The sequence below is a fragment of the Capra hircus genome, chromosome 28 (genome assembly GCF_001704415.2).
Source record: "Capra hircus breed San Clemente chromosome 28, ASM170441v1, whole genome shotgun sequence".
Taxonomy (NCBI): Eukaryota; Metazoa; Chordata; class Mammalia; order Artiodactyla; family Bovidae; genus Capra; species Capra hircus.
The window spans coordinates 36023678-36048199 of record NC_030835.1 but is presented as its reverse complement, the minus strand read 5'-3'; the positions used below and the strand labels follow the sequence as shown (position 1 = coordinate 36048199).

Genomic DNA, 24522 nt, shown 5'->3' with positions numbered 1-24522 from the left:
AAAACATCAGTAAGCTTTTCTTTAAGCTTGAATTCATCCTCAAGAAGAGGGTCATGAAAGTACAATGAATGCTGCTCTTGCCTGTAACCAAGGAACTGTTGGGTCTGCCCTGACCCAGAGCCGTGTCTTGCTCATAATTACCCAGGCTCCAAGGGAACAAGTTATTTTGGGAAGCATAGCTCAGGATCAATCATATGTAAGGCTGTTTGTTGGGAGCCTTAAATGCTTGCTTACCAGAAAGTCCTCAAAGGAATTCTTCACCAAGGTTGTGCCAGCTTGGGGGAGGCAGGTGTGACCCCACGCAACTCCCAGCCAGAGGCTAAGTCAGGTTGTTGGCCTCAGGAAATCTTTAAGCTCAGATGACCAGGCATCAGTGGCTTTCATGTGGTTCTTTGAACATACCTTTTTTTTTAATACTTTAAAACAAAAATGACCAGAACTTTGATTCTATGGGTATTTGATTTGATTTGCATATGCTTCCAGTCCTAAAATTGTTTGGGAAGTAACTGCATATTGCTAATCCTAACTTTCTTTTTTTCCATTTAACAGTTAAGATGGGGAGTTTCGTCAAGATCATTTAACTGCCCTTTGGAAGACAGAATGCTGTAACTTTTTAGAAAATGTATTTCTAATTGGATAATTACTTTACGATGTTGTGTTGGTTTCTGCTATACAGCAGTGTTGAATCAACTGTAAGTGTACTTATATCCCCTCCCTTTTGAGCCTCCCTCCCACCCATCTAGGTCACCACTGAGCAACAGGCTGAGCTTCCGGTGCTATACAGCAGGTCCCCACTAGCTGTTTTACACGTGGTAATGTATATCTGTCAATGATGCTCTCTTAATTTGTCCGACCCTCTCTTTCCACTGCTGTGTCCACAAGTCTGTTCTCTCAAGAATTGAAAAACATCCCTTGGAATTAAAGTAAAGGTAGTTTGGATTGCAAACTAGTATCTGGTCTGTGGCTCAGAGAACTGCTGATGTCCTTGCTAGGTTGCCTCTCTCTTGAGGGCTATAGAGATGTAAAGATGAGTAATTGCAGCTGAAAAGGAAGAATTAGGGAATGAGTAATAAAGACTCCTATAAGTGGTAATAAAGTGTTTGTAGGGAATTTTCTTGAGTGGGGAAGGGATTAACAGATGGAAATATACTTTAGCTTCTAGAGAAATGTATGATTTTTTTATGACACAGAGAAAAGTGCTAAATAATTCAACCCAAATCCAATATTATTTATGGTGATCTGTATAAGAGGGAACACGGGGACACACATTGGGATTGAAATGAAAAAGGAATGCAGTAAGCTGAGACTTCTGACAGTTGTCGTTTTCACAGGACAAGGGAAGTGTACTGTCGTTAATGTCAGTGAGTGATAGACCCCAGTTAGTTCAGTGTTTCATTCTTTTTTTGTAACATTTTTGTTCACGTCCTTCCTATTTTTTATTGTAATATAGTTGATTTACAATATCGTGTTAGTTTCTGGTATACAGCAAAGTGATTCAGTTACACATCCATACATATGTGTATATATATTAGCACATTCTTTTTGCATTCTTCTCCATTATGATTTGTTACAGAATATTGACTATAGTCCCCTGTGCTCTACAGTAGGGCCTTGTCATTTATTTTCTATATATTAGTTTGTATCTGCTAACCCTACATTCCTAACTTATCACTCCCCCGCCCTCATCCCTCTTTGGTAACCATGTATTTGTTTTCTGTAGATATCATTCTTGTGCATTGATTACTACTGGCCTTCATCAAAATCAGATCAGTAAAATTTTAGGTTGGAATAGTGACTATTTTAGCGCATTTGAATGTTTACCTCTTTTTAGAAGAAAGACTCTAAAACTATAAGACAGTTCTTAAGTAAAGGTAAAATCACGACTCTCATATAAGCAGAAAACATAAACACGTGTTAAAGATTATATTTAACTAACTCATGGGAAAACTGGAGAGGTGTTCCAGCTGGTTCAAAACAGAATCTGAAGTACAGTTGTACATTTATAGATTAGGAGTATTGAAACTAATGTCCAAATATCGGCAGATAACTTTTCGATGGGAGCAAGGAGGATTGTCCCTGAACCGAACAAAAGGCATTCCTTGTCTGCAGAAAGGAACCGGTCTGCCTTGCTCTCGCTCATCTATTGGTTAGATAGGTGAGCTGCAGAACAGTGTAGAAGGGGCGTGGTAGACAGCGCGCCACTTGACCTTCGGAGCTCGGATTTTTCCTAACATAAAGTACCTTCTTATTTTAGATTTTTATTTATTTTTTAGTTTTTATTTATTTAGTTTTTATTTTATTTAGTATTTATTTAGTTTTAATTTTTAGTTGTTTTACAGAGTTTTGTTGTTTTCTGTCAAACATCAACAAGAATCAGCCATAGGTATACATATATGCCCTCCCTCTTGAACCTCCCTACAGTACCTTATTTAGCTATTTCCTCTTTCCAAATTCCATGACTTTAATCTGTCCCATTCTTTTTGGGAGTTATGAAGGAGACTCCATATATCAGACAGATCATTCCTTAAACCAGAATTAGTCTGGGCTAGACTTGGCTTTGTTTAAAACCTGAAAAGCATTGTTGTCCCATTAGGCAGCCTTGAGGATCGTTAGCACATTTTTTTTTTTTTAACCTATTTTGAACATCCAGGGACTAAATGGAAGTCAGTTTGATAAACCTGATGATTGAAGCCTAAAATTCATGATGAAAACCAGGGCTGGTTAGGACTGCGTTTTCAAGGGCTGGGAAAGCCGTTTTTACCCTCCCCACTTCAAGTGGCACCCATTGGCCAGGTTCTATTTTTAGATCCTCTTCAGTAGTGAGGATTTTCATGAGTAGTGAGCCATTTTTTGGGAGACAAGATTATAGACCCCTTTTTATTTTTTATTTTTTAAACATTTAAGGGTTAGTTAAGTTTGATATAATAAGACTTTCCAAAAGCCTGGAGCTTGACCAGACAGAGATTTCTAGCTCTGCAGTGGTTTTTATTTTTTCAGTTTAAAAAATCTGATAGCTGTCTTCTTTGTCCCAGAAAGTCAAACAAGATGTTATTTAGCAAATAGTTACTGAGTGCCACTGTGTCCCAGGATAAAGTGTCTGGAACACAAAACAAAAATCCCATCTTTGGGAATTCCCTGGCAGCCCAATGGTTAGGACTCTGAGCTTCCAAGCTGGGGGTCAGGGAACCAAGTTTCCCACAAAATGCGTGGTGCAGGGAAAAAAAAAAGAAATCCCAGCTTCTCTGTGTGTCACTTTCACAGACATTTATCACTTTCACAGACATTTTTAGAATGTTCCAGGTGGTGGTGTCACCCACCAGGTATTTCTGAGAGGATTTTTCCTGCTCCCTTACCAAGTCCTTAAAGCCTTCTCATGGTGACAGCCCTACCTGAGTTGCTCGTAGGCTTTGACACTCCTTAATTAGAGATTGTTAGCTATTCTCACGTTGCCTAGAAAGAAAGCCTGAATCCTACTTGTAGGCAGTATTTGTTGGGAATGAATCAGTGGGAAAAGACTGCCTCTCTTTTTTTTCCTCTTACTTTGTCTTTGAGTCATTAAATTTGTGTTTATGTGTATTCCTGATACTCAGATGAAAAGCTGTATGTTGGTACTGTTAAGGCTCCAATTTATTTATGACTGAAATTGTCACAATTTAAGCTTGAAGTATTAAAAACTTGAATGGGTCCTGGCTCTGTATGGGTTCATACAGGTGTACCTGCTGGGTGCTGGGTTCATTAGGTGATACAAGGGTGAATAAGGCAGGACCAGAGACTACTGCAGAGAGGCAGTGGCACCCCACTCCAGTACTCTTGCCTGGAAAATCCCATGGACGGAGGAGTCTGGTAGGCTGCAGTCCATGGGGTCGCTAAGAGTCGGACACAACTGAGCGACTTCACTTTCACTTTTCACTTTCATGCATTGGAGAAGGAAATGGCAACCCACTCCAGTGGTCTTGCCTGGAGAATCCCAGGGACTGGCGAGCCTGGTGGGCTGCCGTCTATGGGGTCGCACAGAGTCGGACACGACTGAAGCGACTTAGCAGCAGCAGCAACAATTCATCATACTTCCCAGCCAACTTATTGTATTAGGTTCATGATGCATTGCTTAGGGGAAGAAATAAGCCACAGGTTTGGCAGAGGCAAACTATTATTTATAGGACGGATAAACAACAAGTCCCACTGTCTAGCACAGGGAGCTATATTCAATATCCTGTAATAAAGCATAATGAAAAAGAATATGAAAAAAATATATATGTGTATAACTGAGTCACTTTGCTATACAGCAGAAATTAACACAACGTGGCAAGCCAGTTGTACTTCAATGAAATTAAAAAAAAGAAAAAAAGTCGCAGGAAAGATGAGCTGACGTGCCCACACCAGACGCTGACTTGGTCACAGAGCCAAGCTCAGGCTTTTAGAACTGGTGATTTTTAGGGACTGCTAACCTGAGCTGTTGTGTGCTATGTTATCCAGCAGGATCTTGGAGACTAAGCAGAGATTTATGGGCAGAGAATAAAAGGGCTACCCACCATGCCGTTAGCTGTCTGGTTATGCCAGTTATGAGAACGTTAGGGCCCCAAATAGGCTTCAGAGATGTCTGGTAATTGATTGCAGCGCACACAGCATCCTTAGAAGGAACACTCTTCCACTTACTTCCTTCTTGCTTTGATTCAGTTTTTTAAAATGTTGTGCATAATTGAAAAGTGTGCTTGGGTGCTTGGCAACCTTGAAGATTTGGAATTTTTTAAAGATCATTATGATCTTGATTGATGATTAGTCAGCATTCATTGTGCTGAACAGTTGGTCACCATTGTGAGTGACTGCTGAGTCCTGAGAGCTATTCTAATGTTAAACACCAGCAGAAACACCTCCCCCCCCCCACCCCTGCAATTGCATTAAATTTTGTCCTTTTTTAACAATTGACATATACTTGATTTACAGTATTGTGTTACTGCTGTACAGGAAAGTGATTCAGTTACATGCACGTATACAGTCTTCTTCTTTTTTATCCTTTTCTCTTATGGTTTCTCATAGACTTTTGCATATAGATCTCTGTGTTATACAGTAGAACATTGTTTATCCGTCCTATGAATAATAGTTTGCCTCTACCAATCCCGTGGCTTATTTCTTCCCCTAAGCAATGATCCATGAACCTAATACAATGAGTTGGTTGGGAAGTATGATGAATTGTAGGGGACTGGAAAATATTTTGCAAATATAGATTGTGTAAGAGCGCAAGAGAACCGCAGTGGGTGTTTTTATCTGTATAAAAGCTTGCATCTGCTAACCCCAACCTTCTACTCTATCCCTCTTCCACGCCATCCCTCTCCCATCTCCTCCCCCTGACAACCACCAGATTGTTCTCTCGTGTCCCTGATCCTGAGAAACACCTTTTAAATGTTTTTAAAGTTGGTAGAGTGTCTGACCCTTTCAATTTAAGGTCACTCTGCTGATTTTTCTGATGTGATTCTGGAGCATTTTTCTAATGTGACTCTGGGCATTGTGGCATCGTGCAGACTCACCCAGGGCTGTTCCCCCATGATGCGTGGGTCAGGGTCTTTCTGGATGAGGGGTGGGGAAACTTTGAGGTGAACTAGCATGGCTGCCTCTACCAGCCACGTGGGTTGCATTGATCTGCCCCCTCAGAGGACCAGCTCCCTGCCCTTGAGGAGGGCAGTGCCTCCTTACTTAAAATGCCAGAGCTGCCCCGCTTCTCCTCCCTTAACCAGACATTTTACAAAATATGTGCATCTTCCTAGACACTTCCACCCCCTGCCTTATTTTTCAAATATTAAAAAAGGACCAGGATAGTAATTAGAAGCAATCCTGGCAAATTGGGAATTTGTGAAGTGGAAAAGAAAACACGGTTATAATGATTATTGTAAATAGAAAAAGAAATGGAGCGTTGTTAGAAAGTTGAGTTAACGGAGTTGTAGTTTTCAATAGTTTTTTGCAGGAGGCTATTGTGATAATAGATTGTGTTGCCCAGCTGGCCTTTGTATTTCTTCTCCTGATAACCTTTTGAATTATTTCATAAAGTTGATCGTGGCATTTTTTTTGGTAGCTGGGAAAGTGTCAGGACATGAAGGACAAATAATTGCATGGCCACCTCATGCGAAGAGTTGACTCATTGGAAAAGACTCTGATGCTGGGAGGGATTGGGGGCAGGAGGAAAAGGGGACGACAGAGGATGAGATGGCTGGGTGGCATCACCGACTCAATGGACGTGAGTTTGAGTGAACTCTGGGAGATGGTGATGGATAGGGAGGCCTGGCGTGCTGCGATTCATGGGGTCGCAAAGAGCTGGACACGACTGAGCGACTGAACTGAACTGAACTGAACTGAGAGTCAGAAATAGAATCTGAGTTCCAAGCCATGATAGTGAGCTGGACCGGGCCCCCCACTCCCTCTTGGGGACCACTATTTCTGCTCGCCTGGGGCTCAGTTGTCTTGCCCAGAGGATCTGGCCAGGAATCCATACTCTGACCCTCTTGATGTCTTTACCCATGGACGACAGTAAATGCTAAGCAAACTCAAAATTGTAGAAAACTCTGATGCTGCCTTAAACTGGTTTTAACTTGATAGACAATGCTGCTTTTTAAGTATAGTTGATTTACAGTGTTGTGTTAATTTCTGCTGTATAGCGAAGAGATTCAATTATTTATATACATTTCTTTCTGTTTATTCTTTTCTGTTGTGGTTTATCTCAAGATATTGAATATATTACAGCTCCCTGTGTTATAGAGTAGGACTTTGTTGTTTATCCATTCTTTATATAATAGTTTGCATCTGCCAACCCCAAACTCAGTGACAATGTTGTTTTATAATTAGTGGATTTAAAAGCTGAAAGTTATTCAGGCTTACCTAGTCCAAACTTCATGCTACTGTGCCCAAATGTCCCTGCCCTCAGTAAACCCTGTTCTGTTTCATTCAGAAATGCCCAATGACTGAAGTGAGTCTTCATGTTAGGAAATGTGACCTCAAATTAGTATTTTATGTAGTTATTATGAAAATAAAAGCTGGTTCACAAAATATAAAGGGAATTGATATCTGTTATGTTGCCAGATTTTTGTTTGGAGAAAATGGAATAGTAAATTGAACAAGGGTAGTCTTACAGGAGCCAGCCCAGTCCTACAGCCTTATTGCTAAAAGAATTAATAATTAACAGATGGCAGGAAATGGACTCATACTCAGAGAACTGTGTCAGATTCAGGATTGATTTTTCTTTCTTTTGGTCCTTTTTTGTGTCAGATGATGGTATCTCCCAGGTAGAGATGCAAACTTGTGTTATTTTAATGATATAATTAATCACAGATATTACTCATTTTCATGGAAAGATGTTGTCTTCCCCTCTCTTTTTGGAATAATCTACAATGTAGGTTGTTATATCTGTAGGCTTAATTAACTTAAAAAGAAACTAAAGACAACTGCATAGTGTTTGATAACTCAAGCATATGTCAACATTTCAGTGAGGATATAAGTACTTTTTTTGTCATTAAGCACAGTGTACTGATTATCATGACATATAATTTAACTTTGAGAAAGGCAATAGAGTTTCTATGGACTTGGAACTTGGCTAGTAAGTTCTTCAAAAAAGAAGGTGTGGCTTCTGGATGGAGATAGCAATTTGTGCTAACAGATATTCTTAGGAAACTCCTGCAACTGATATTTTTCTTCCTTTTCTAAAAAATTTTATATTATATTAGAGTACAGTCGATTTCTAGTGTGTTTCAGGTGTACAGTTCCCTGTGTTATATAGCAGGTCATTTTGGTCATCTGTTTTATATGTAGCAGTTTGCTTGTGTTAGTCCCAAACTCCTCTAATTTACCCCTTCCCCCAACCTTTCTTCTTTGGTGACTGTAAGTTTGTTTTCTGTGAATCTGTTCCTGTTTTGTACATAAGCTCATTTGTGTCGTATTTAGATAGACATATAATGATGTCATATGATATTTGTTTTTCTCAGACATGCTTTGCTTAGTATGACAATCTCTAGGTTGCTTCCATGTTGCTGCCGGTGGCATTATTTCATCCTGTATTATGACTGAGTAATATTCCCTGGTATATATGTACGACATCTTCTTTATCCATTCATCTGTCAATGGCCATTTAGGTTGCTTCCAGGTTTTGGCCATTCCACCTGACATTTTTCTCAACCACCAGCTTTTAGGGGTTGAAGAGCGTTTTCTGGCTCTCTAGGAGTATAATGGCGGTGCACCTGCTGATCATTTGCATATCCTTCAGGCTTTTCACATGAAAACATCATACTACAAGTCATGGGCACAGAGCCTTAACCCTCAGTTGTTTCCCTCTGCTCTCTGTTTTCAGAGTTTCAGTACAATGGCCAGGGAGGGTGCCATATGAGCAGGGAGACCAGTGTGCACCCACTGTCCTTCCTGGCCGGTGACTCATGGGTTATGGTTCTGTATATTTCAGGGGGAAATGCTATTATTTACTCCTCTGCCGAAGGAATATATACACAGTGAGACAAAGACTCCCGTGCCTTTCCATCTTTCGGTGACTGAACATTCATTCCCTTAGCTTTTAAAGAAATAAATACATGTGTATTTATTTTCTTTTTTATTGAAGTATAATTGATTAAAGGGTTAATTTCAGGTGTGCAGCAGAGTGATTCAGTTATACGTATGTTTATTCTTTTTCAGATCCTTTTCCCTTATAGGTTATTACAAAACATTGAGTATAGTTTCCTGAGCCATACAGGAAGTCCTTGTTGGTTATCTATTTTATACATAGTAAGGTGTATCTGTGAATTCCAAACTCCTAATTTATCCTTCCCCCTTCCCCTTGGGTAACCATAAGTTTCTTTTCTATGTCTGTGAGTCTATTTCTGTTTCGTATATAAATTCATTTGTATTCCTTTTTTTAAAAATTCTACATATAAGCAATGTCATATGATTCTTGTTTTTCTCTGACTTAGTTCAGTTAGTATGATCGTCTCTAAGGTCCATCATTCCCTTAGCTTTGTCATGAATATCTTAGGAGGGTGAGAAGGACTAGGAACATCAGCCTTTTCTATCTGTGAGTAGATGGTTATGTGTTTTCCCATCTTGGTTCTCTTTGTGTGGCTCAGAAGGATTGTTTTAACGTGCTTAATTTTAAGATGCAGAAAGGATCTATAGAGACTTCCCTGGTGGTCCCATGGTTAAGAATCCGCCTGCCAATGTAGGGGACACGGGTCCAGTCCTTGGTCTGGGAAGATCCCACATGCTTATGGAGCAATTAAGCCCAAGAACCACAACTCGAGAGCTTGTATGCTGCAACAGAAGATCCTGGAGCCACAGCTAAAACCTGACAGCCAAGTAAATGAATACTAAACAAAAAAAAGTATATATGTTTATCACTGGGTGAACAGGAGCAGAGAAGCTCTTTTCTAGGAGAGAGATAGAGGGAGGTTTGAGTTGGACTCAAGGGAGGAGGTTAGAGAGCCTTAATGTGACGAGGCAGCATCTGAGATGGATCCTAGGCTGGGGGACATTGACCTCTTTCCTCGAGGGACTGTGTCTGGTTTATGGAACACCATTCCTTTTAAGAAAGGACACCTGCCTTGGTAATCTGGTTTGAACCAAGGAGCCTCCTTTCAAAACCACGTGGACATACCTTGGTTCCATTTCAGTTCTCCAAGATTTAGTTTGCAGGGACCTTAAAGATGCACGTTGCCATCGAGTAACAAGAAAATCCACAAAGATGCCTTTTAGGTACAATGTGTGGGATTTTGTTGCTGCTGTGATGGCTTTCATTTTTATCTCCTCCATGATTTGCAGCTTTTTACAGAAGCAGGGGACAATGAGGAAGGCATGGAAACGGTCTCTGTGGGCCACGGTAATGAAAACTGTAAATAGAGTGAAAATTAAACAGTCTAATAAAGCTTAAAATTCCTTTTCAGTATGCACTGCCCTCTTTGCAAGCTATTATCGCAAAGCCATTGGGGTCCTTTTTTGCATTGAAGTTAGTTAGTCACCACCTTTATTGGCCCTTCGGAATACTCATTAAAGAAAGTGAAACTTCATTACACTTAACTGACTAAATTGACCTTGTAGATTCAATTCATTCTCTGGCTTCGCACAGCTGAATAATTATCTATGGTAAATTACCTTCATCGTATGCATGCCTATAAAAAGGTGGTATCCAACAGACATTCACAGTGTTCCACAGTGGGGGGTCAGGAACTGCACTGATTTCATGAACAGACTTGGGGTTCTATCCAGAAGTGCTTCTGATACCTGTATTATGAAGGGCCTTAAATAACATGGTAACAAAGTAAGGAAATTTACACCAGCAATATTTGCACATTTTAAAGTAGAATCTAGATAAAGACAACTCAATCAAGATTTTTTTTGAGCTGAGTTTTCTGAGTTGAGTTTGTAATTTTTTTCTCCATCAATTCCATTAAAAAAAATCACAACCTGCTATATTCTCTTTTGTCTTTCCCAAAAGATTAGGAATATGGTTAGTCTCAGTATTGTCAGAAAAAACAAACTGAAAAACTACTTTTAAAGTAGTTTTGCTTGCTGAAAATGGGACCTGGGAAGTTTTTTAACTATATGAACTTGGTTATCTGGAAGCAGCCTAAAATGTTAATCCAAGGAACTAGTTCAAAAAATATGGTATATTTATAATAGTGGAATACTATGCAGCCATAAAAAGGAGTGCTCTTTGTTGATAGTGAATGATCCCTAGGTTATATTTTTCTTTCTTTCTTTTTTTTTTTTTTTTTGGTTAAAGCAATTGCTAAGTGTTTATGTTTTTTAATTTATTTTAATTGGAGGCTAATTAGTTTACAATATTGTAGTGGTTTTTGCCTACATTGACGTGAATCAGCCATAAATTAAAAATCCAGGTGCAGAACAGCATGTATATTATGATTTATGTTAAAGGGATATAGAAAATGATGTATGTGTCTGTGTTTGCACATGTGTAGAATGTTGTTGAAGAGAAACGCAAGAAACTGATTCTCTTTGTTGTTCCCTCTGGGGAAGGAAACTGGGTGACCGAGAACAGGAGTGGAGAGGGAAGCTTTCTCCTTTATACCTTTCTGTACCCCTTGAATTTTGAATAATAGATTCTTGAAATAATAGATAGGCAGTAATAGACTCTTGTTAATAATCTTAGCTTCAGAACAGAAACGATGATTATCTAGACTGGCACTGTCCTGTAGAACTTTCATGTTCCATGTCTACACCATCCAACATAGCCGCCACTAGCCCTGTGTAGCTTTTGAGCACTTGAAAGGTGGCTTGTATAGCTGGGGGACTAAAATTTTAATTTCCTTTAATTTAATTAATTATATTTAAATAAGTGTGTCAGTGGCTATCATATTGGTTAGGTGCAGATCTAGAGTATATGACTTAGGGTATCTCTCTGTTTAGACCAGAATAAAGTTTAGGTGTGTTTTGGAGAAATAATTATTAGTTTAGGCTCTCACAGTAACATTTATTATTGTAAATCTAAGAAAATACCTACATTTTCTTTTTACCCTAGAATTTAATGCCATCACATATTTCTTTTTAAAAATGTATTTGATTGAAGTAGAGTTGATTTGCAGTGTTGTGTTCATTTCTTCTGTACAGGAGAGTGATTCAGTTGTATATATATATATATTCATTCTTTTTCATGTTCTTTTCCACTGTGATTTATCACAGGATATTGACTATAGTTCCCTGTGCTATATACAGTTAGGACCTTCTTGTTTCTTGATTCTATATATAATGGTTTGCATCTACTATCGAACCTTCCAATCCATCTCTCTCCTGACCCCTGACCCTGTTCCCCTTGGCCACAACAAATCTGTTCTCTGTGTGTGTGAGTCTGTTTCTGTTTTGCGGACAAGTTAGTTTGTGTCCTATTTTAGATTCCACATAAAAGTGATATTGTGTGGAATTTGTCTTTCTCTTTCTGACTTGCTTCACCTGGTATGATCGTCTCTGAGTCCAAACATGCTGCTGCAAATTCCTTTCAATATTTCTAGAAAAAACCATTGGTCAAATTTGAAAATCCTTTTTGTTACCCAGGAAAATCATTTTAATGGAAACTGTCTTTTTGTATTCTAATGTCTGTCTCTGAGAGGTTTATTTTCCTGTCTATAGCACACACCCTATTTGTGGGTCTCCCTCCAGCGCAGTGTGCCGGGCACTTTGTTCCTGAGCCCAGCAGCTGTTGTGTGACAAGGGGACAGTTTGCATTCTTCTGGCAGCCAGCAGCTGCCAGAAGCATTTCTAATCTGGTTTTGGCAGGAAATAGTGCACAAGTGGAAGCCCAGTTAAAAGAAGCTTGAAAAATAAACAGAATGACTTCGGATACCCCTTAGTATATCATTCATATTTCTGCATAATATTGCTCTGGTTATTTCTTAACTTGACTGGAATCTGAACCTTTCTAGGGCAGAGCTCTATCTAATTGTCTTTGAAATCTGGGGTCTAACCCAGGGCCTGGAATATGCCAGTAGGAGGTCACTATTATTAATGACTCTCGCTATTATTAGTAGTAGTAGTAATGATTGACTATACTGCAAATTTGTTTAATTGATTCAGTTACTAGCTTAAAACTGTTGTTCATCCAGGATAAACTAGTTGTAGATAATTAGTGGTTATGAGTCCCTCTTTTCTTCCCCTTCCTACTACACAGTGTCTCCCACCTTCTGCTCTAAAGTATGACATTTTGAACATTCTGTAAGGATTATTTATTCATCTGTTCTGTAAGCACATGGATTTTTCTTGTACGCACATCCTCATTTAATCTGTCTTTCTTACAGAATAAGAGGTTTTCAGAAGGCAAGGGCATCGGTATAAAAACACAGTACCTTTAAAAATTTTTTTTGTTATTTTTTTATTGAAGTATAGTTGATTTACTAAGTAACAGGCATACAGCACAGATTCAGTTATATATATATGTGTGTGTGTGTATATATATGTATATGATGTGTTTGTGTGTGTGTGTGTATATATATATATATGCATATATGTGTGTGTGTGTGTGTGTGTGTGTGTGTGTATACAGACTTCCCCAGTGGCTCAGCTGTAAAGAATCTGCCTGCAGGGAAGGAGACAGAGGAGATGCAGGTTTGATCCCTAAATGGGGAAGATCCCCTGGAGGAGGAAATGGCAACCCACTCCAGTATTCTTGCCTGGAAAATCCTGTGGACAGAGGAGCCTGGTGGGCTACAGTCCATGGGGTTGCAAAGAGTCGGACACGACTGAAGTGACTGAGCACGGCATGGTTCCTTCATGCAGTGCTTTGAGGAGGATATATGTGTGTATGTGTGTATATATATATATTATATATATATATTCTTTTTCAGATTCTTTTCCATTATACATTATTACAAAATATTAAATATAGTTCCCTGTGCTATATAGTAGATCCTTATTGGTTATCCACTTACATATAGTAGTGTGTATATGTTAATTCCAAAAGTAGTACCTGTTTTTTGGTTAGACCAAATCAATGACTTCCTTTTCTTTGCCTCTAAAGAGGAAACGCTGCTTATACTGTACCTTTGGGCTGCAGATCATTCTTTCTCTCCAGTTCCCAGATGCCCCTGCCTCCTGTGGCCCGGAAGGTGTGCGATGCCGGGTGTGGTCCGCACAGCGGGGCGCTGGGTGTGGACAGAGCTGTGCTCAGCACTGTTTGCTTCCGTTGCAGACCTTCACCGCCTGGTGCAACTCCCACCTCAGGAAAGCTGGCACTCAGATTGAGAACATCGAGGAAGATTTCCGGAATGGCCTTAAGCTCATGCTCCTTTTGGAAGTCATCTCAGGTGAGTCTTAAACTTATTTTTCGTAGGTGTTATACCCAGTTTGTCTGAGCAGTAGATATGTATGCATCTGTTTTTTTTTTTTTTAAAAGCTCCCTTTGAACCTGGCTGGGCAAGAACATGGTATTATTGGCAAAGAAAACTTTCCAAAGAGCAATCTGTCTGGAGTTATTTTTCTCTTCTAAAAGAGGAGCAAATTCTGTTTAAAATGGACTTATTAAAATAATGTTTCTGCCACCCACCTCGAAACAGAATGAGAGAAGAGAAAATGACATTTATATAACTCCTCACCAGGCTGCCCTGTCCAGGTTTAGTCCAGCTAGCGTGTATTCCAAAAGTTGTCTTTCATGCCAAAAGCCAGTGTACACATTGGCTTAACTCTGCAAACAGGAGTCAGAGTTTCTGAGGGGTTATACCTTGCCCTGAATGTCAGCTAGCTGGTTTAGACATTGGACTGGAGAATGGATGAAGGCAGGGCTGCCCTGATCCAGGTATCCTCATACTCCCGTGTCTGAGATGAGCCCTGCAATTTGAATGAAGCTCCCTGACTTCTTCTCATAGCTGGTCAGCTACTCCAGTTGCTGCGGGGGCCCCAGCCGGCTGCTCTCTTACTTATTTAAACATTCGTTCATAGACCAAACAAGGCTGTCCCAGCCGGTCTGAAAAGCATATGGACTTCATCGCACAGCCTCTGCTCTGGTCCACTTCATCTTGAAAGTACTGTAATTTACAGAAACTACAGACACACGAGGAACAGTCAGAGAATGATTTTTGTTTAAGGAGGGCGTGTACTCTGAATTTTGTCATCTTGATTCTGCATCAAGGGGCTCTTTTCTCTGTGTCTACACGATTCTCTCTTCACCCGACAGGGGAAAGGCTGCCCAAACCTGACCGAGGAAAAATGCGATTCCACAAAATCGCTAATGTCAACAAAGCCTTGGATTACATAGCCAGCAAAGGCGTGAAGCTGGTGTCCATCGGGGCAGAAGGTAAATGGGGTGTGGTGGGAAAGTGCACCAACCTCCCCATAGGGCAGTGGGCCTGCAGCTGGTTGCCTTCTTCCCTCCCCGTTCCATCCCGCCATCTCCTGTGTCAGCCTCTGCCAAGCTCTGGATACGTGAACAGGAGATAAAGAAGGCTCTAAGGCTGTTTGAAAAGTATAGAGTCAAATAGAGCTGATACTATCCCCTCGTATATTAAGCTTTTAACTTATTAGCTATATTGATTTAGTGCTTATTTTTAATATTGACATGAAACAAAGATGGCTTCTCTTTTTGGGCATTTATCTTGAGAACACAGTGTCTAGATTTTAAGAAGATATTGCCATTTTCCCAATGATCTTATTGTTCTAGGATGTGATAACTTAGGATGTGATTTGAACTTCGTGCATTTGTGTGTGTGTGTGCTCAGTCATGTCCGACTCTTTGCAACCCCATAAACTGTAGCCCACCAGGTTCCTCTGTCCATGGAATTTTCTAGGGTTGCCACTTCCTTCTCCAGGGGATCTTCCCGACCCAGGGATTGAATCTGCATCAGCTGCATTGTCAGGCAGATTCTTTATCACTGAGCCACCTGGGAAGCCTTAATATATTTTTAGAGGGTGTCAGGTTCAGAACTAGACAGATCCATCTCCTGACCCTCAACATGGTCCTAAAGTAAATTGCTTTGGAAAATTGGATCCCAGAGATTACAGATGGGGAATTTTGAAGTGTGTCCATATTCCATTGGCAATCAAAAAGGCCCAACTAAAATAATTGTGGCAAGGCTGACAGATATGGCAACTGTGGACTGGACAAAACTTCTCTTTGAAAAATATCATCGCTTAAAGATTATGGCTGGAGGAACTGAGGTGATCAGCAGTGAAAAGAGTCAGAACATGTGACATTCCTTAAAAAATACTTTTAATTTGAATTACTTTTCCTATATTATACATAATAAAAAGAAACTCTTAATGCTTTGTGCAGAAAAACGAATAGAGTCAGACTAATCATCTGAAGGAGAAAGAGTTTATACAGCCCAGTGAGTTTTTTAAAAAATTGGAGTGTAATTGCTTTACAATGTTGTGTTAGTTTCTGCCATCAGTTCAGTTCAGTCTCTTAGTCATGTCTGACTCTTTGCAACCCCATGAATCACAGCACGCCAGGCCTCCCGGTCCATCACCAACTCCCGGAGTTCACTCAGACTCGCGTCCATCGAGTCAGTGATGCCATCCAGCCATCTCATCCTCTGTTGTCCCCTTGTCCTCCTGCCCCCAGTCCCTCCCAGCATCAGGGTCTTTTCCAGTGAGTCAACTCTTCGCATGAGGTGGCCAAAGTACTGGAGTTTCAGCTTTAGCATCATTCCTTCCAAAGAAATCCCAGGGCTGATCTCCTTCAGAAGGGACTGGTTGGATCTCCTTGCAGTCCAAGGGACTCTCAAGAGTCTTCTCCAACACCACAGTTCAAAAGCATCAATTCTTCGGCACTCAGCTTTCTTCACAGTCCAACTCTCGCATCCATACATGACTACTGGAAAAACCATAGCCTTGACTAGACGGACCTTAGTCGGCAAAGTAATGTCTCTGCTTTTGAATATACTGTCTAGGTTGGTCATAACTTTTCTCCCAAGGAGTAAGCGTCTTTTTTAATTTCATGGCTGCAGTCACCATCTGCAGTGATCTTGGAGCCCCCAAAAATAAAGTCTGATACTGTTTCTACTGTTTCCCCATCTATTTCCCATGAAGTGATGGGACCAGATGCCATGACCTTCGTTTTCTGAATGTTGAGCTTTAAGCCAACTTTTTCACTCTCCTCTTTCACTTCCATCAAGAGGCTTTTTAGTTCCTCTTCACTTTCTGCCATAAGGGTGGTGTCATCTGCTCTGAGGTTATTGAGATTTCTCCCGGCAATCTTGATTCCACAACAGTGTGAATCAGCTGTATATATGCATATATCCCCTCCCTCTTGAGCCTCCCTCTCGCTCTCCGCATCCCACCCCTCTAGGTCATCGCAGAGCACCGAGCTCAGCTCCCTGTGCTATCCAGCTGCTTCTTCCCACTAGCTACGTAGTTTATGCCTGTAGTGTATATATGTCAGTGCCATTCTCTTAGTTCTTCCTACCTCCTTCTTCCCCTGCTGTGTGCACAAGTCTCTTCTCTATATCTGCATCTGTGTTCCTGCTCTGCAAATGGATCCATTAGTACCATTTTTGTAGATTGCATATATATGCATTAATATACGATATTTGTTTTTCTCTTTCTGACTTACCTCACTCTGTATAACATACTTTAGGTTCATCCACATCACTATGCTGACTCAATTTCATTCCTTTTTATGACCAAGTAATAGTCCCTTGTAAAAGTGTGAATGTGAAGTTGCTCAGTTGTGTCCAACTCTTTGCGACCCCATGGACTGTAGCGTGCCAGGCTCCTCTGTCCATGGGGATTCTCCAGGAAAGAATACTGGAGTGGGTTGCCATTTCCTTCTCCAGGACTTCTTCCTGACCCAGGGATTGAACCTGGGTCTCCTGCATTGTAGGCAGACTCTTTACCCTCTGTGCCACCAGGGAACTCTATACAACTTTTCTCTATTCATCTGTCAGTGGACATCTAGGTTGCTTCCATGTCCTGGCTGTTGTAAATAGTACTGCAGTGAACATTAGGATACATGTGTTTTTTGGAATTATGGTTTCCTCAGCCCAGTGATTCTTAATAAGAACTAATAAGAAGGATCTCCATTATCTGTGGGAGATTGGGAGTCCTGGTGAGTCTAGTGGGAGCTGAGACTACCCTGCCATTCATTTATTTTGCAACTGAATCTGATAGCCTGCCAACTGGGGAGCTTGAGAAGAACAATCAGAGTAAAGATGAGTCTGTGTTCTCTGTCTTTGATTATTTAGAACCTTAGCACATCCAGTCTTTAAGCCTGGGAAATCCCTGGGTTGTTTTCAGTGACTTTGCATATGCAAGATCTGTGCTCATTATTAACTTAGAATTTATTTAAACTGGAGACATTTGGTTATGAATACCACATTTATAACCAGACATGCTACGACACTTACAAAAACGGAAACTGGTCTTTCCATATGTTATTTTCCAATAGTTCCGAAATAAAAACTTATAGAAGACTCATAGGAAAACTTTATGTACTGATTATATTATCTTTAACCTCATTTTTTGTTGTTTTTTCTTACCTAAAGAAATTGTTGATGGCAACGTGAAGATGACGCTGGGTATGATCTGGACCATCATCCTGCGCTTTGCTATTCAGGATATTTCAGTTGAAGGTAAAAGACTTGGGTAAAAACCTGATAGACACTTAGAATAAAATTGAGTTGATAAAGTCAAGTTTGAATAGAGTTTTGTAAAACTGAACAGTCACTTACATGATTGAATGAAAGATGCCTGAGTTGGGTTTTCATGAGTTTTCTATTTGTATGAAAAAAAAGAGACCCCAGCAATGCTGTTTCATTCATGGGGGTGGAATCATTTAGGAAAAGATGAGCACATGTTCAGAACAGAAGTTGCTTTTTTAAATGAGTATTTTTTTGAGCTTCTATATTGCTTATTATACTTGTCGGTTCATGATTATAACAGTTCTTTAGACTTCACAGCTTGAAACCCTTTTTTTCCCAAGTGCGAAAAGATAATCAATTGAAATCTGTTTGTGCATTCCTTAGTTCATTTTTAACTTCCTCTCTCTCTCATCCTTCACTCCCTCCCCTTCTTTTTTTTTTTAAAAACAAAATCTCTTTTGTCATCCTATCTTTCAGCCCAGTAGCTGTTCCATTGTTGTAATATAATCCCAATCCTTGGCCCTGCCACTGAAGATGCAGCTCTTTAGTCTTTCATGCCCACTGCATTCCCAAATATTTTGATGAATTCAACACTGTCAAAAGTGTCAGATTAGAACTTGGCTTATGTAGCGCTTGAATCACAAAATGCATAGCTGCACATCATACTTAAGGGTAGTCTGACTTGTTCAACCTTCTCCAAGTTTGTCACCTAACAGATAACCAGGCACCTGAATGGTAAGGGCCAAGAGCATTGTTTATAATTCTGTCTAGGAATTTCTCTAAAGATCAAACTAAGATAGAATGATATTAAAGCCTCAATAATTCAAGCCCAGGAATAGCAGCCAGCTTGAATTTATTGAGTCTGAATTTGAAAACTTTCACATAGTGGACTTTTTAAAAGAAATATTTATTTATTTATTTGACGGTGTCGTGTCTTAATTGTGCATTAGCGATCCTCACTGCAGACACATGGACTCTCTAGTTTTGGTACATGGGCTCCGGAGCATCTGGGCTCAATAGTTGAAGCTCTCGGGCTTAGTTTCTCTGTGGCATGGGGGATCTTAGTTCCCTGACCAGGGATCAAACCCGTAACCCCTGCATTGCAAGGCAAATTCTTAACCACTGACCCTCCAGGAAAGTCCCTCATACAATGTACTCTTATTAAAGTACATTCCTTTCATGCTTGTGGAAACAATAAGATGCTTTTAAAAAGTTCCTGCTTTGTTAAGAAAGTATAATTTATAATCATTTAATCAATTTTATATACTTCTACATTTAAATATTTAAGCAGCTCAGCCCACTTTGTAGAACAAGTTGAAAAATCTTGTTTACATCATTGCGTTTACTACACTAGCAAATTCTTTTCCCACAGATATTACAGAGGTGAACTTGACCTCAGGTTTTTCTGATTGGTTACATTTTAAGTTACTGATAATAGTAATTGAAAACTTACTTCTATTTCAAATGAAATGAATGGTAACTATGAATGGTATGATCCACTAGAGGTTTTCCCCCAAATTATTATTAATGTGCCCAAGATAAGATAATCAAATCATAGTTTTTTTGTAAAACACATCATGATAGAAAGATTTTCAAATGACTAGGAAATAAACATTCAGAAGTGTGATTTCACTGGCAAAGTGCTTAAATCTCTTCAAACAGAAGACTTTTATTGTCCTACACAGTGGATAGTTTGTTAATTTATTTTTTAATTTGTTTAACTTTCATGGAGTCATTTCTTAAATACCTCACTTGATTTCTGTAAGTGTACAGAAAAATTGTCTAATTTATTTAAATGACACCTATTATGTAGAAAAAGACTGTCATTTAGACGGAATTCTTTGAGAAGCCACCGTCCATCAGCAGAAATGGTGGGCCTCTTCTAAGAAGGAAAATGAGAGGTTGCCGTATCTGCTGTTGAGGGCGGTGCAGACATGCCCGAGTAATGCGGTTTCTTGGTGTGTCCTGTGGTTGTTCATGATGGGATGACAGATGACACTACCTATTTGTAGCATGCTTTGTATGCCCACCATCAGGGTTTTCTGTGGGGCCTTTTCAGGTTTAACCTTCACCTACAGGGGGTGAGGTATACCTCAGTAGTGTCCTATTTGGCACAGGCTTGTAACCTTCCATTGAATGCCTCAAAATGAAATCGGGGTGAGAGAGAGTCAGCTTTGTTACAGTAGCCAATTCAAAAGGGAAAATACTTGCTTCAGCATTCATGGTCTAAGAGTGTTCAGACATATTCAAACAGAAATTAGGTTAAACTCATGGCTTTTCTTGCCTGGAGAATCCCGTGGACGGAAGGAGCCTGGCGGGCTACAATCCATGGGGTCGCAAAGAGTCAGACACAACTTAGTGACCAAACAATAATGATTTACAAAACAACTTACAAATCTAAGGTTAAGGGACTTCCCCGGTAGTCTAGCAGGTAAGACTTTGCCTTCCAACTCAGGCAGTATAGTTTCAATCCCTAGTTGGGGAGCTAACACCCCCTGCCTTGGGGCCAAACAAACCAAAAGAAAACAGAAGCAATATTGTAACAAATTCAATAAAGACTTTAAACATAGTCCGCATCAAAAATCTTTAAGAAAAATCATAAATCTAAATGTAAGTGGCAGTTATAAGATTGTATTAATCTCCTCTCCATATGTTTACTTGCCTAACCTAAGTTTTTTCAAATTTTTGTAATTGAAGTATATTTGCTTTACAGAATTTTGTTGTTTTCTGTCAAACCTCAACATGAATCAGCCATAGGCATATACATATATCCCCTCCCTTTTGAACCTCCCTCCCGTCTGCCTCCCCATCCCACCCCTCTAGGTTGATACAGAGCCCCTGTTTGAATTTCCTGAGCCATATAGCTAATTCCCGTTGGCTCCCTATTTTACGTATGGTAATGTAAGTTTCCATGTTACTCTTTCCATACAGCTCACCCTCTCCTCCCCTCTCCCCATGTCCATAAGTCTATTCTCTGTGTCTGTTTTTCCATAGCTGCCCTGTGAATAAATTCTTCAGTACCACTGTTCTAGATTTTGTCTATGTGTGTTAGAATACAATCTTTTAAAATATGGAACACTTCACAGATTTTCGTGTCTTTCGTGCACAGGGGCCATGCTAACCTTCTCTGTGTCATTCCAAGTTTAGTATATGTGCTGCTGAAGTGGGCACTAACCTAAGTTTTACTTAAAGTTTATTTTAAAAGTTTGGATTATCTCCTCCTATTGTACTTTTTCTTACTAATTCCATTGGCTAGAACCCCAGAGGCAGGCTGTTATGTCTATAGCAGAACAGCTAGCCATGGAGTGCCATGTATCCATATCTGTATGAATTAATATTTCAGTAAAGTCTTAGAACTTTCAGTCTTTTTCCTTAACAGGAATTTGCTATTAATAAGAGACATGATCGGGAACCATTCAAATTATTCTTCTAGCACACGAAATTTGGGGGGTTGTGTTTTTTCATCTGGATTATGGGTCAAAGAAAAGCCTGAACTAGAAGTGGGAACTTTAGAGAAGTAATTATAGAATACTTATCTCGATTTGAAAAAGTCAACTTAATACTGAAATGGAAGGCCAAGGCCCCGTTTTGCTTAAGAGTCCACATGCTCAGGTTTTGAGGAGCTGTTTGGATGTATGAAACTCTGGGTCCTCTAAGAAGCGAGGGCCAAGATGGTGTTAGAAGCTGTCATAACCTGTTCAGGTTGCCATACAAAATACCATAGCCTGGGTGGCTTAACAGAAATTTATTTGGCTGAAAGTGCAAGATCAGGTTGCCAGCATTGCTAGTTTCTAGTGGGGGCTCTCTTCTTGGCTTGTAGATGGCTGCCTTCTCTGTGTGTCTTCACATGGCAGAGAAAAAGAGGGAAGGGAGAAAGTCAGGTGGGAAGAGAAAGAGAGAGACAGCAGAGCGCTTGCTCATCTTATAAGGGCACTAATCCCATCACGAGGGCCCTGCCCTCATGACCTCATCTAACCCTAATCACCTCCCAAAGGCTCCATCTCTAAGTACCATCACATTGGTGGTTAGGGCTCCAACCCATTAATTTGAGGGGGACACAGACATTCAGTTGGAGAAGGCAATGGCACCCTACTCCAGTACTCTTGCCTGGAAAATCCCATGGACGGAGAAGCCTGGTAGGCCGGGGTCCATGGGGTCGCTAAGGGTCGGACACGACTAAGCGACTTCACTTTCACTTTTCACTTTCATGCACTGGAGAAGGAAATGGCAACCCGCTCCAGTGTTCTTGCCTGGAGAATCCCAGGGACAGGGGAGGCTGATGGGCTGCCGTCTACGGGGTCGCAGAGAGTCGGAGACGACTGAAGCGCCTTAGCAGCAGACATTCAGTGGAGAAGGAAATGGCAACCTACTCCAGTATTCTTGCCTGGAGAATCTCATGGACAAAGGAGCCTGGTGGGTACAGTCCATGGGGTCGCAAGGAGTCGGACACGACTGAGTGACTAACACACACACACACACACACACATGCACACACAGACACACACACAGACATTCAGTTCATAGCAGAAATGCTAGAGATTTGTTGGAGGAAATGCCTGTGGAGGATAAGATAAGGGGAAGCAGTAGATGGCAGGGCGCCTTCAGGCCTAGTGCCTGGCTAACACTTGTGCTGTGGAGAGAAGGACTTGGGAAAGAAAAATCTGATTCTGCAGAGTGGTCCTCAGGCAGGTTCAGCTGGGCTGATGGAGAGTCCCTCAGCCACAGCTGCTCTCAGAGGAGCCCCACTTGTGGCAGGAATGGCCCCACTCTGGTGCCCCTCCCTTGCTCAGCCTGGCGCTGGAGTAGCCCTGAAGAAGTGTGTCCTCAGGGGGACGCAGGGGTAGATTCAGAGAGTGGCAGCTGGGGCATCAGTTTTGTGCTGTGTGACATCTAAGCAGCGTCTTCAAGGCTGTTGCAGCAAGGTGGCGGCTGTTGTGTTTTGCCGCACTGTGTGGCATGCGGGATCTTAGTTCTCCAACTAGAGATGGGACCTGAGCCCCCTGCAGTGGACGTGTAGTCTTAACCCCTGGAATACCAGGAAATTCCCAGCAGTGGTTGGTTGTTTTTTTTTTTCACCTTGGTCAGAACCCCAGTGGCCAAACATGGAATTTGCCAATAAAACCCTTTAAGTATTTTTAAATCACTGAGGGAATATACAAGGGAATACATTTCAGACACAGTGGCCTCTCTGAATTCCATTTACTTAAGAATATACATTTTAAATGAGATCATTGACAGGTTGTGTGTATGTGTTAGTCGCTCAGTCGTGTCCGACTCTCTGCGACCCCATGGACTGTAGCCCCCAGGCTCCTCTGTCCATGGGATTCTCGAGGCAAGAATACTGGAGTTGGTTGCCATTTCCTTCTCCAGGCAATAACAGGTTAGTTAAGTTATAAATTATACACATTAAAAAAATTTTTTTTTTCATCAGGAAGGTAAGTTACCAGTACCCGTGATGTCTGGTTTGGTATTCATTATGTCATACCTTGTTGTTGCTTCTGTATTATCCTTTTTAAGCCCCTTCAAGGGGCATCAGAAGTCAGTCCCTGGGAAGAGGGTTCCAGCCCCTCTCCTCTTGCAGAGGTGATGTCTTTGATGATGGGCCCCCTAGGAAGTCTCTATTAACAAGTGACAAGAACTTGGGTGAGTGACGGGTAAGGGTGAACTCTTTCTCTTGGCTATCATTACAGAAACCTCTGCCAAAGAAGGCCTGCTACTTTGGTGTCAAAGGAAGACCGCTCCTTATAGAAATGTGAACATTCAGAACTTCCATACCAGGTGAGCAACCAGGGCCCTGGGGTCCTTATATGCCCTCTGGAATATGAGTGGACAGGGGGAACAGTGTTTATTTATTTCAGTGTCTCTTCCTGTCTGTGGGGCGTTTTCTGTATGTAGTAGAATTCAGGCTCTGGACTGATTGATGCTTAGGGTCCCACTGGGGAAAACATGGGATTCAGGCTAGGGAGATTGGTACTGTTTGTGAGCATCATGCAGGGATACGGCAGGGATGGCTTCTCAGGGACAAGGAGAGATTGAACTAGGGTCTGCATATCCCATGTACGAGGTCCACTCTGTCCCTTTTGTCTGCAGTGCCCAGAAGATGCTTCATCAGTCAGCTTTGTAGGCTGGGATTGAAGAAAAGTAGAAAAGGCCTGTTTGAAAAACTATAGGGAGCTGAATGAAGGCGGTCCAGAAATGATGTGAGAGCATGATTTCTGTCCCTTGCTTCAGTCTTTCCTTTTGCAAGATGTTTATGTTTTCTCCCTTTATGTGATAGGGATACCTGTGAATATAAATGGGTCCCTAGTGCTCATAGATGAGAGAAAAGAAATGAAGGATACAGATGAGCCCCCAGGACCAGCTGGGGAGGTTCATCTAAGGAGATAAGTATTATTAGGTGTCCTGAGTGCACACAGGTGAGGAGGAGCCTTGCTGTTCCTACAACAAGCAATCAGGATGAGAGGACCTGGAAAGGCTGGGA

General features: G+C 40.9%; 1 protein-coding gene across 1 annotated transcript in view; it reads left to right on the top strand.

The window, feature by feature from the left end:
- ACTN2 (actinin alpha 2) overlaps nucleotides 1–24522 on the top strand; it is a 77567-nt gene that overhangs the window by 15425 nt on the left and 37620 nt on the right. Inside the window, exons 2-5 of the mRNA XM_018042499.1 lie at nucleotides 13658–13772; nucleotides 14639–14758; nucleotides 17946–18032; nucleotides 23732–23819. Coding sequence (XP_017897988.1) covers nucleotides 13658–13772; nucleotides 14639–14758; nucleotides 17946–18032; nucleotides 23732–23819 — 410 coding nt within the window. The remainder of the gene's footprint in view (nucleotides 1–13657; nucleotides 13773–14638; nucleotides 14759–17945; nucleotides 18033–23731; nucleotides 23820–24522) is intronic.